Genomic DNA, 12,159 nt, shown 5'->3' on the forward strand with positions numbered 1-12,159 from the left:
GGACAGTGACAAATTGACCCAACTGGTCTTCTCTTGGGAAAGATGAGTGCTAAGTGCACATTAGAGAGACTTGGTCATTGGACCTGCGGCTGTATCCCAAACATCACTGAACTATCGTCACAGTTCTCTGAGATTTCTGATGTGTACCCCAGTCTTGGAATACCAAACCTCAAAATGACCACCACCCAGGAGATGAGACAGTTTCTACTGCCTTTGGTTCCCTGCCATTCTCAGGAATGCACCCCAAACTGAAGATAACCTTCTCATGGCCCTTCCTTGAAATTCTGAAAAGCATGACCTATAGAAGAAGCTTTATTAAGGAAGTAGGGAAAGAAAGTAAAGTCATTTGAAAGAGACAGAGGGAAAAGTCTACAAGGTAGAAAGAAGTAGAAGAATGAAAAACCAAAAGAGGAGAAAATTTCGAGGAAGAAATAATCAACATTATCAACCTCTCAGTCACACCACATCTCCTGAGTTAGAAATGACCATGCTATTATGTAATGGATGATAACGGGAAAAAAAGGCTGAGAAACAGTGGTGTAGAGCGAGAATATAATTTATCATCCAAACCCCGACACTTCTGAGAGAGAGAGACTGCTATTTATAATTATGCTGGGACAACAAGCATGAAGTAGGATTGTCCCCATCAATTACGTGATAACTTGCAATTTCCCTCCTGCTTTAACACTTCTCTGGCTCTTTCTTTAATTTGCTCTGTATTATAGTTACTGGTGCTCTTTTAATCTTTCCATCTGGGATGTAAACTGGTGCTCTTTTAATCTTTCCATCTGGGATGTAAACTCCCTGAAAACAGACACCGTACCTTACTCTTTTTTGTAATCTTGCCTGATCTCTCGCCATTTCTTCTTGAGCATTCTCTGGTCTCACGATATTGAACTGCTTGTTCTTCCCTGGACAACTCATGCTCTCTTGCCCTCTTTCAGCAAGCTTGGCTCACAGGTGGTCCTCCCACACCACCACCTCTCTGCCCACCCCCACCCCCCAAGAGTTCTCAGTTGCCGCTTCCTCGGCCCCACCCATCGACCCCTGCCACTCTCCACTCTTGGCAGGGGGCCTGGGCACAGGTGTGGGGCGAGTCTGAGTCATGATGTGGGGCATCAGGTGCATGTGAGTCTGCACTTACCCAGTGAGTATCCCTATGCCCAAGGGAATGCGACATTAAATAGCAAATACACACCACCACCACCACCGGTTGAGAGAGAGACCACAGAAAAAGGAAAAAACTCTTTTCATTCTTTTTGAGCGAGGGGTCCTGCATTTTCGTTTTGTACCAGGCCCCACAAATTATGTAGCCAGCCCTATATTGTTCATTTAAGACTCATTCCAGTAGAATAAAGCTCCTGAGAACAGGGACTTTTTTTGTTTACTGTTATTTCCTAGTGGCTAGAACAGGACTGATCATACTAGACTCCGTAAATATTTGCGAATGACTGCCTATAAAAGCAGCTCATGGTACTGTAATTACCTGGTCTGGTTCACCAACCAGACTGTAAGCTCTTAGAGGTTACTGGCTGTATTATTCATCCTTATTTCCCTTACACCTAGCCCAAAGCCTGGTGTGCCTCAGGTGCTTAGACATTTGTTCAATGACTGTAGCAACAAAAAGGAGACAGTAGTGTGGGGTCAAGGATAGAATGTGGCTTGCCCTTCCTGCCTCTTAACCTAGGCAATAACATTGAACCCTTTGTCTGCTCTGGAAAGGGTGCATCCGGCTTTATGTGAAATGAGGTCCCGAAGGGCAATCTGAGATATGCTAAAACACAGGGCAAGGGCTTCTGAAAACCTCCAAAGAGCTCAGGATGACAAGGGGGCCTGCTTGGTTAAAAGAAAAAAGTAAGTGAGGAATAGAAGTAGGATTCAATGATACTAATATTCACAGGTACTAGGTAGCAGAGTCATGTTTGGTCTTTTTCTCATTTCTGTTGTTTCATCTCTCCTTCCAAGACTAACTTAGGTCACCTCTTTTAGACTTTCAATCTATTATGAATTTTTTTAACCCTCAGAAAAACAAAACAAATTTTTGCTGTGTCCCTCCATTGTTCACAAATGATACTCTAATTAAGATAAATGTTAGTGTTCATTCCATCACAGCAAAATAGAAATCAGAGACAATGAAAAATCAAAAAGCCTACAAATACATCAGGAAAAAAAGTGGTATGCATATGTGTAAGGCAATGACTTGTTTACAATCAATGAAGAAAGACGAGTTCTTTATAAGAGAACAAAAGAACAAGCATCAAGTCCACACACCACTCGATTAAGAGCTTACCTATTCTTAAATCTTGTGGGGAAGATACTGGCCTGTAGATAAGCGGCATTAAAATGACAACTTTGACATTATGAAGAGAGATCAACATTTAAGAAATGTTTTATTCCATTTAAGACAGATGGTGGAAACTAACTCCTTTGAAAGAATATGACAGAGTGATACCTTATTATTTGTACATTTACCATCAGGTTCGTTTACAACAGAACCTCCAGAGGACTGTCCAGATGTGTCCTTTAGATGGCTTGAGTACTGCTTGAAATGTGTGGCCATTAGCTTGATGTAATATAGAAATTTTTATTGTAATGAATTTCATTCTAATTAAATTCTGGACCATAAAGACAATGTTTATAGTGAGGTCCCTTTCTAGTCCTTCACCCCCTAGAAATGTGACTGCCATGACTGCCAGAAGGTCTCTTTATCTTGTGATTCTCTAAGCATTATAAAGATAGTGATTTTGATCTATTTGACCTTCTAAATGTATGTGCTGTACATACATGTCATGATTTTCCAAATTCCTCTTTAAGATACATCCTAAAAGCTAACAGATTATTAGCATCATAAAGAACAAAAATTTTACTAAGCAATTTTTTTTATCAGTAAGATAAACAATTTGGTTGAGGTATTCATATCTTCCACATATTCTAGAACATTCCCTCATTTCCCTTCACTAAAAAATAGAACAATATGTTAAATAAACATTCACCCTGGGAATGGAGAAAACAAGCTTTATTATAATGATTCGAGATTTTCTGCATGGTTAAGATATACACATGAATCTTGTTTCTCCTATGTTTCAAGACAGAATTAATTTAAAGTTTTATTGTAGACTAAAGCATCCAAAATACTGTGGTACGTATGTAGCTACGAACATACAAACACTTTGATGCACAGCGTTCATTCTTTAAATAGGCAGTCAGCATTTTGATTCATAAAAGAACAAATGATGAGAATATATCAGTATCAGTGTCAGAGAGCGCAAGACTTAGTGTTCTATACACAAAACATATGAAACAGACCTATAAAGATGGAATGTACAAAATTTAAAAAGAAAAAAAAAAGGAAGCAAAAAACCTTCATACTCATACATAGGATTGAAAGGCTATAGAATTGAGAATGATATACAGAATTCTATTACAAGAACACACTCTGTTGATGACAGAACATTCCCATGTCATAAAGCAAAAGCATTGAGTTTAAGGCTGTGTTGCTTTCAAAAGTTAATGGAAGTGCTGTACATTCATTGGAACAACATAGCCAATTTATTCATCTATTTTAGAACATTAATAGCTTCCACACATTCTCCACAAACAGACCATACAATCACTGCCACACAATTCATCTTCAGAAAGTTTAAGATTAACGTCATGATTTGTAGCTTACTGTCATTTAAAACAAAACAAAAAATTATTTATTTATACCAAACAAATCTTTAATGGGCACTTAGTTTCCTTTATGGCAATACTAGATTCCTAGTTATCAAAAATATTAAAATAATTGTAAAGTTTAATACCCTGCAACATTTACAGAATGCAACAGTATTATGATTTTCGATTTTAAGCAAAATTAAATGATGTTTGCATCAAATAGCTTCAATTTTACCCTACCTGGAAATGTACTGTTTTTAAATTATTAAACTAAAAATACTCCTCCCTTTTCAGAAGCTGGTGAATAGGGAGGATATGATAGAGTCCAAATGTACAAAAAGATTTTTCCCATCTGAAGTAATTTGCAGATAATGTTTATTTGCTCTTTCCTCCAGTTCACTCAGTAGGTATTACCAAAGCATTTATGTGGCCCCTTCAATGATAAGGATCCCTAGACACTTGCTAGTGTACTGCTCTTCAGTCAACTCTGTGTTAGGACATACCCTGTATATTCAGTAGTACAAACAAGTGTGTTCTAGCTGCATGGACCTGTAGTATTTATTTGCCTCAAATCTAATCAAAGAGTAATTAAAACGAGGAAACTTGGTGACTTGTTTAGTTACTGGAGACTAAAGCTTGATCAAGATACTAAATATGATTAAAAAAACGGCGAACAGTCAGAAAGGCTTTTTATTCACGTGTTTCTGGATGGTCAAGTGACTCTCTGCCTCCCCGTGTCCAGCAGGGGAGGTCTGTATTGGGAGGGAATGCATTGCCACTGACCATTACATTCTACCTGGCAGTATTCTGCCATAAGTGCCCAGGGGAAATTTGAATGGGTAATTTTTCAGTGCTACTTATCATGAATGTATGACAGGTTCTGTACACTTGACAAAGAGAAATCAAACCATAGTGGTAGCCCAGAAAAAAGTCACTTATTTTAATATCCTTCTCAGTTTACCAGAAACCATTTTTCATAGAATGTGACAAAATTTCATTTAAATCTTGTCTATTCCTATCTTATCAGCAGCACTTTTCCCCCTAAAATATTCCTACCAAGAGATACAGTAAATACACACATATATTCCAAATGTGAAATATTATCTACACTTTAACATCTATGATTACATATTTTTGGGGAAAAATAAAGTGTTTCCTGGAGTGCCCATAGCATGAGTTTTAGTAATAGAGAGTGGAACAGGTCTGAATCAAAGTATCTATTCTTTCATTCCAGTTTGTGCCAAAACTGACATGTAAAAAAATTAGCTTTGTATTCAATCTACTATTGAGATACCCAGCCTGATACAGTATGACGGCTGGTTAATTTTGAAATTCACAAATATAACTGAAATGTTGTACAAAAAAATCCTTTAAGTAAACTAGTCTTAAGATCAATAGCCTGTGACAGAATCTAAATATGAAGCCATTTTTGTGAAAATAAACTAAAATTAATGTAACCAATGTAAAAAGTTTTCTTTTAAACAGTCTAGGAGCTATCAAGAGGCTAGCTTATCTTTTATGCAGAATGCTAGTAAACGGCAAAATGGAATTCCCTCCTCAGTGTGTAAGCCCCAAGGGGGCAGGGATTTTTGTCTGTTTCATCCATCACTATATCCCCAGTGCCTACAATAGTGCCTGGCACCTAGGAGGCACTCATTAAATATGAATGTTTAAATTCAAAGACTTATTTCACTAATGTTAGGAAACAGTGTCTTGGTTTAACATTCTAAAAATGTTATTGAATTGTATAACTTTCTCACAGTCTCAGGTATTTTGAAAACTCTACCTAACTGAAAAAATACTAAACCTAAATGTAAACCTTCCTGAAAATATCTTTTTCAGAGGTTGATTTGGGCGTAATAACTTTGATAGACAATTGGAAGTACCTAGATTTCCCTTCTAAATTTAAAAAAGTCCTATATAAGAGAATGACTGAATTATAAATTAATAAGCAATAAACATCACGTTTATATAATTATACATGTGGGAAATGTTTTCTTACAGTACACTTCTAAGGTGCTTTCTGTGAAAAAGATCCCAGTCAGTATTGAAAATGCCAAACATGACATCCTATTTGGTAGAACTGAGTAGAAAATTTAACAGTGGAAACAGACCACATCTTATTTTATAGTATCAATGACAGATTAACGATTGACTAAATTATTCTTAACATTTCTCCAAATGCATTTGTACTTAGTTTAAATTAAATGTAACAAGTTCAACTTTTTCTTTTGAATTGTTTTTGTTTAGCTTTCGAAAGCACAGAAGGCCATTTTCTGACTAAAAGTCAGCCGATACTATCATTCCTGGAAAATGGTGAAACTTAAATCTGCTTTAGGGCTTGCTCTACTAGGACGGCTTGAAACTGCGCAGTCAAGGAACGTGCTGAGGGACAGCTGGATGACGCTTCTGTCTTTGAGTGCTGCCTATTTCGATATACCAAAGATTCAGCTATATATATATATATATATATATGATACATTCTACCTTACCCTAATCATGTATACATAGTCCTTTAATGCCTCTACTATTCATTAGACAATGATAAATAACCATAACATGCCCTTACCTGTAATGCTTTCGAGATAACACAACTTTGGTACCACTTGCTTTCTAAGGGGAAACCATTAATCAATCACATGCCTTTGGTTGACACCATCTGTCCTCCAAAGGGCTACTTATGGCTCTCTGTCCTAGGATACTGGTGTCCTACTACATGTGCTGACATTTTGCAGGAGGTAAAGCTTTCGCTTTCATAAAGTGGAAGAGGAGAGACACACGTGAGAACATGGCACTAAAATGTGACTTTGTCGTGATTATATTCCAGTGCGTTAATCTGGAGTTAACGGGGCTGTTTACCAAAAGGCAGCATTACTAGTGTAATATGCTTTTCAAACCATTAGAAATTTCAGGTTTCCCTGAAAATGTATTTTGTTTTTTGATACAAGGGGAGCAGGAAAGAGAAGGTGAAAGAACACACAAAAAGGATCTTTGATTTAACCCAGAAAGGATGGGAAATTTGCATTGATTCTTAAGTGCTCAACTTAAGAGACCTGCTAATCAATAATCACAGCTGGGAAGACTTTGTAAGACAGTCTTATTTTTTCCTAAAGTATTTTATATGTAGTCAGTAGTCACTGACAACCAAAAAATGTCACAAGAGTAATACCTACTGTAAAAGTGAGGTTAGAAGATCCCCGGGTCTTGTGACTGGGGATAAATAAAGTATATAACTACAACAGATTTTGTTTGTTTTTGGAAGCTCTGCACAAAAGCTACCATTCACAAGATTAACAAATACCTTTAAATATTCTACTTTTTTTTTAATGCTTGTTTGATTTGCAAAATTAGTTTAACTACATAAATCCCTGTCCTATATGCCATAGTTCACAGGTGTAAAACTTTGCAGTTTTTTATAGATTCAGTAGAAGAGATTTCTTTTTTTAAACCCTAAAGGTGAATTACAGAAATCGGATATGCAGTTTTTAAGGAAATTGTTACATTCAGAAATAACCTTGGAAAGTTCACCAATGATTCCTTCTAGCATGAAATGTCTAGTATAACCTGGTCCTGCGTTGAGAAATCCATTCCAGTTTATAGTGCAAGACCTTTGTAAGGGGTCTCCAGCTGGCCACCGTTACTGTAAGTACCGATAGACCTTGAAACAGTGGTTTCCAGAGTCTGCAACCACGACGTGGCCGTCTGAAGTGAGGGCCAGGCCTTGGGGGCCATAGAGTGGGTCAGCAGATGTGTTAATGTAGGACAAAAATGAACCACTTCCATCAAAAACCTGTAAAAAAATCAAGTCAGAGTGTTATAGAAAAAGTTAGAGTAACATGACAGAATATGAGTTCTAAAATCCTCGATGCTTATGTTTTTAATATAAAAGCAGGTGTGTAACCCCAAAGGTTTGTTTAGGTCTCTATCACATATACAATCCCTCCACCTACCTTGCTTTTTCTCCTCCCATTCTCTATGCCCCATAGTCACTGACATAGAACATGCCACTGGCCGCCAGATCTCACATATATTCATACAGTGGTCATATTTGATGAGAATGGCCCGATGGTGCTTGAAAAATGAACGACCCTCATTTCTCACTCTAAGCTTTCACTTTTTCCCCTTCCAGTCTCACATCGCTCTTTTATCCCCAAACATAAGAGAAAACAATCAGCAAGTAGACCACAGAAGAAGATCCTGAGTTATTAACATGCAATGGGAAAACAGATTTTTTTTTTCCTTTTCAGAAAAGAGCGAGTTATAAGAAGTCAAGGGTGGGCTGGCCCCGTGGCTTAGCGGTTAAGTGTGCGCACTCCGCTGCTGGCGGCCTGGGTTTGTATCCCGGGCGCGCACTGACGCACCGCTTCTCCGGCCATGCTGAGGCCGCGTCCCACATACAGCAACTAGCAGGATGTGCAACTATGACATACAACTATCTACTGGGGCTTTGGGGAGGAAAAAAAAGGAGGAGGATTGGCAATAGATGTTAGCTCAGAGCCGGTCTTCCTCAGCAAAAACGGGAGGATTAGCATGGATGTTAGCTCAGGGCTGATCTTTCCCACAAAAAAAAAAAAAAAAAAAAAGTCAATGGTTCAACATGTACACTTGGCTATGAAGTGGTCTTCTTTTGGTCTGTAAGCTTGTGCTATATGACGAGACAAAAGAAACACTTCTCCTTCACCAGGCCTAGGCTGGTTTCTTTTGACCATTCTGTTTGGCCCATAGGGTGTTTTAAAGGGCATTGTAACAGGCAGGTGCTACGAGAGCCACAATACAACAGCTTAGTATCTGTGGTCCTATACGGAACTCGTTTGTGAACTTAGTTCTCTGTCTGGCTTCCGGCTTCTCAGCAGATATAGAATTCCTCTGTCAAACGTAGATCTCCATTGGGATAATTAAGCAAGATGAATATATTGGAGAAATAAAAGCATTTAGTGTTACATTTACGGTCTCAATTCTTTTTCTAGGAAGCAGACACCTATGTCAGATTCAAACTGCTGACCGCTGCTGTACTCAGAGACATCTGAATATAGATTTAACCAGTGCACTCTGGGTTGTCAGATGCACTGCACAGGGCCACATCGGCAAGGATGAATAGCCCTGTCCGTAAATGCATGTTAGATCCATGCAGGTGTCTACACAGAGAAATGGGAAAAAAGAATAGTCTTTCTTTAATTTGAGGATTTAAAAGCTTTCTTCTTAATTTAGAGAAAAATCAAACTTTTATGTGTGTCATGGCCCCCTTGGCAGTATAGCAAAGACTACAGATCTTGTCTCAGAATAATGTTTTAATTTTTATTTTTCCTAGAATGTAACCAGTTTTATTATTTTTTATACCCAATCAAAATGCCAAATGCCATTCATGATACCATTATTCCTATACCATGAAAACACATTTAAATTCATTATTATTCTTTTAAATTTGTTTTTGTTAACTTTTTATTTTGAAATAATTATAGATCCAGAGGAAGTTGCAAAGATAGTACAGAAAGATCCTGTGTACCCTTCACCCAGTTTCCCCAATGGTTACATCTTCTCTAATTATAGTACAATACAAAACCCAGCAAACAGACATTGGGACATGTGTGTATAGTTGTATGTCATGTTATCACAAGTGTAGATTCATGTAACCACCACCACAATCAGCACACAGAACTATTCCATTATCACAAAAAGTCCTCCTCATGCTGCCTCTTTATAGTCACATTCATGTCCCTTTCCCCTCCATCTTTAACTCTTGCCAACCACTAATTTGTTTTCCTTTTCTATAATTTTGTCATTTCAAGAATGTTACATAAATGGAATCATACAGTATGTGACCTTTGAAGTGGCTTTGTTCACTCAGCATGATGCCTTTGAGATGCATCTAAGTTGTTGAGTGTATAATTAGTCTGTTCCTTTTTACTGCTGAGGATTCCAGAGTATGGATATACCACAGTTTGCTTAGCCATTAACCTATTGAAGGACATCTTGGTTATTTTCAGTTTTTGGCTATCATAAGTAAGTTTCTATGAACAAAAATGTACAGGTTTTTGTGTGGATATAAGTTCTTATTTCTCTGGAACAAACGGCCAGGAGTGCAATTGCTGGGTTGTATGGTAAGTGTATGTTTAGTTTTTTAAGAAACTGCCAAACTATTTTCAAGGCTGGCTGTCATTTTACATTCCCACTAGCAATGTATGAGAGATCCAGTTTTTCTGCATGCTCACTAGCATTTTGCATTATCAATATTTTTAATTTTAGCTACTGTAATAACTGTGTAGCAATGATCTTAACTGGCACTTCCCTAATGTCTACTGATATGACACATCTTTCCATGTGTATATCCACTTCAGTGAAATTGCTCTTCGTGTTTTTTGCCCATTTTCTAATTGGATTGTTTGGTTATTTTACCATTGGGTCTGAAAGTCTATATATTCTAGGTTCAAGTCCTTTGTCAGATATGTGGTTTGTAAATGTTTTCTCCCATTCTGTTGCTTATCTTTTTTTGGTGAGGAAGATTGGCCCTGAGCTAACATCTGTTGCCAATCTTCCTCTTTTTGCTTGAGGAAGATTGTCGCTGAGCTAACATCTGTGCCAATCTTCCCCTATTTTGTTTGTAGGATGCTGCCACAGCATGGCTTGATGAGCAGTGTGTAGGTCCACGCCCGGGATCCAAACCTGCGAACCCCAGGCCACGGAAGCGGAGCTCATGTACTTAACCACTATGCCACCAGGCTGGCCCCGTTTGCTTATCTTTTTATCTTCTTAACAGAGTCTTTCATAGAAGAAAAGTTTTTAATTTTGATGAAGTCCAATTTATGGATTTTTTTCTTTTATGGATTGTACTTTTGGTATCATGTCTAAAAACTCTTCACCAGGCCCTAGGTCCCAAAGATTTCTCTTAAAACTTTCTAAAAGTTTATCTTCTAAAATATTGTCTAAAAGTTTTATAGTTTTACATTTCTCATTTAAATCTGTGATCTATTTTGAGTTAATTTTTTACATAAGGTGAGGTTCATTTTTTTCCTCTATGGATATCTTAATTGCTCCAGCATCGTTTGTTGAAAGGCTATTATTCCTCCATTGAATTGCTTTTGGACCTTTGTCAAAAATCAGTTGGCTGCACATGTGTAGGGGCTGGATTCTCTATTCTGTTCTGGATTCTCTATTCTGTTCCATTGATCTATGTGTCTATCCCTCCACTAATATCACACAGTCTTGATTCCTGTAGCTATAAAACAGTTATATGATAGGTCATGAAATCAGGCAGAGTGATTCCTCTCACTTTATTCTTATTTTTCAAAATTGTTTTAGCTACTTCAGTCCCTTTGCCTTTCCACACAAATTTTAAAATAATCTTGTCTATATCTACAAAAATTCCTGCCTGGATTTTGTCTTAAGCCTGTATATCAATTTGGGAAGAAGTGACATTTTTGTTGAGTCTTGCAATCCATGAACACAGTATGTCTTTCCATTTATTTAGATCTTCTTTTATTTCTTTCACTAGCATTTTTATAGTTTTTAGCATATAGATACTAGACATGCTTTGTCAGTATATCTAAATATTTCATTTTTTTCAGCAATTGTAAGTGGTATTGTATTTTTAATTTTGGCTTCCACGTGTTTGTTGCTATTATATAGAAATACAATTGATTTTTTTATGTTGATCTTCTATCCTGTGACCTTGCTGAACTTGCTTATCAGTTCTAGGAATCTGTAGATTCCTTGCAATTTTCTATGTAAACAATCACGTCATCTGCAAATAGAGAAAGTTTTTATTCTTCCTTTCTAATTTGTAAGCTTCTTATTTCCTTTTCGTGCTTGTAGAACTTCCATTACTATGTTGAATAAGAATGGTGAGAGCAGACATCCTTGCCTTGTTCCTGATCTTAGAGAAGCCTTCAGTCTTTCACCATTAAGTATGATGCTATCTGTAGGTTTTCGTAGATGTTCTTTATCAAATTGAGAAAGTTCTTGTATATTCCTAATTTTCCGAGATTTTTTATCATGAATTAGTATTGAATTTTGTCAAATGCTTTTTCTGCATCAATTGATACAATCATATGATTTTTATTCTTTAGCCTTTAATATGGTGGATTACATTGATTGTTTTTTGAATACTGAATCAGCCTTGCATCGATAGAATAAACCCCACTTGGTCATGGAAGGATTTTTATATATTGCTGAATTCTATTTGCAAATATTTTGTTAAGTATTTTTGCATCTATATTCATGAAATTATGGCCTGTAGTTTTCTTTTTTGTACTGTCTTAGTCTGGTTTTGGTAGTAGGGCATCAGAAGCTGAGTTGGCAAGTGAATTGTGAAGGGTTCCCTTGTCTTTTATTTTCTGGAAAAAATTACGTAGAACTGCTAATTCTTTAAACATTTGGTAGAATTCTCCAATGAAACCATAGGAGTCTAGAGATTTCTTTTTGGGGAGTTTCAAAATTATAAACTAAATTTCCTTAATAGTTATAGGGATATTCAAATTATTTATTTATATTGGGTGAGTTGTGGAGTTT

The 12,159-nt window shown here is 36.9% G+C and overlaps 1 protein-coding gene across 7 annotated transcripts in view; it reads right to left on the minus strand.

Moving 5' to 3' along the window:
• Positions 1-2,998: 2,998 nt before the first annotated feature.
• TRIM2 (tripartite motif containing 2) overlaps positions 2,999-12,159 on the minus strand; it is a 118,929-nt gene continuing 109,768 nt past the window's right edge. For all 7 annotated transcript variants that reach the window (XM_004420926.3, XM_087437518.1, XM_087437514.1 and 4 more), the window contains one exon: positions 2,999-7,444. In XM_004420926.3, the coding sequence (XP_004420983.1) occupies positions 7,292-7,444 (153 nt within the window). In that variant the 3' untranslated portion in view covers positions 2,999-7,291. The remainder of the gene's footprint in view (positions 7,445-12,159) is intronic.

Source organism: Ceratotherium simum, chromosome 12, assembly GCF_057802395.1.
Source record: "Ceratotherium simum simum isolate JZ-2026a chromosome 12, ASM5780239v1, whole genome shotgun sequence".
Classification (NCBI taxonomy): Eukaryota; Metazoa; Chordata; class Mammalia; order Perissodactyla; family Rhinocerotidae; genus Ceratotherium; species Ceratotherium simum.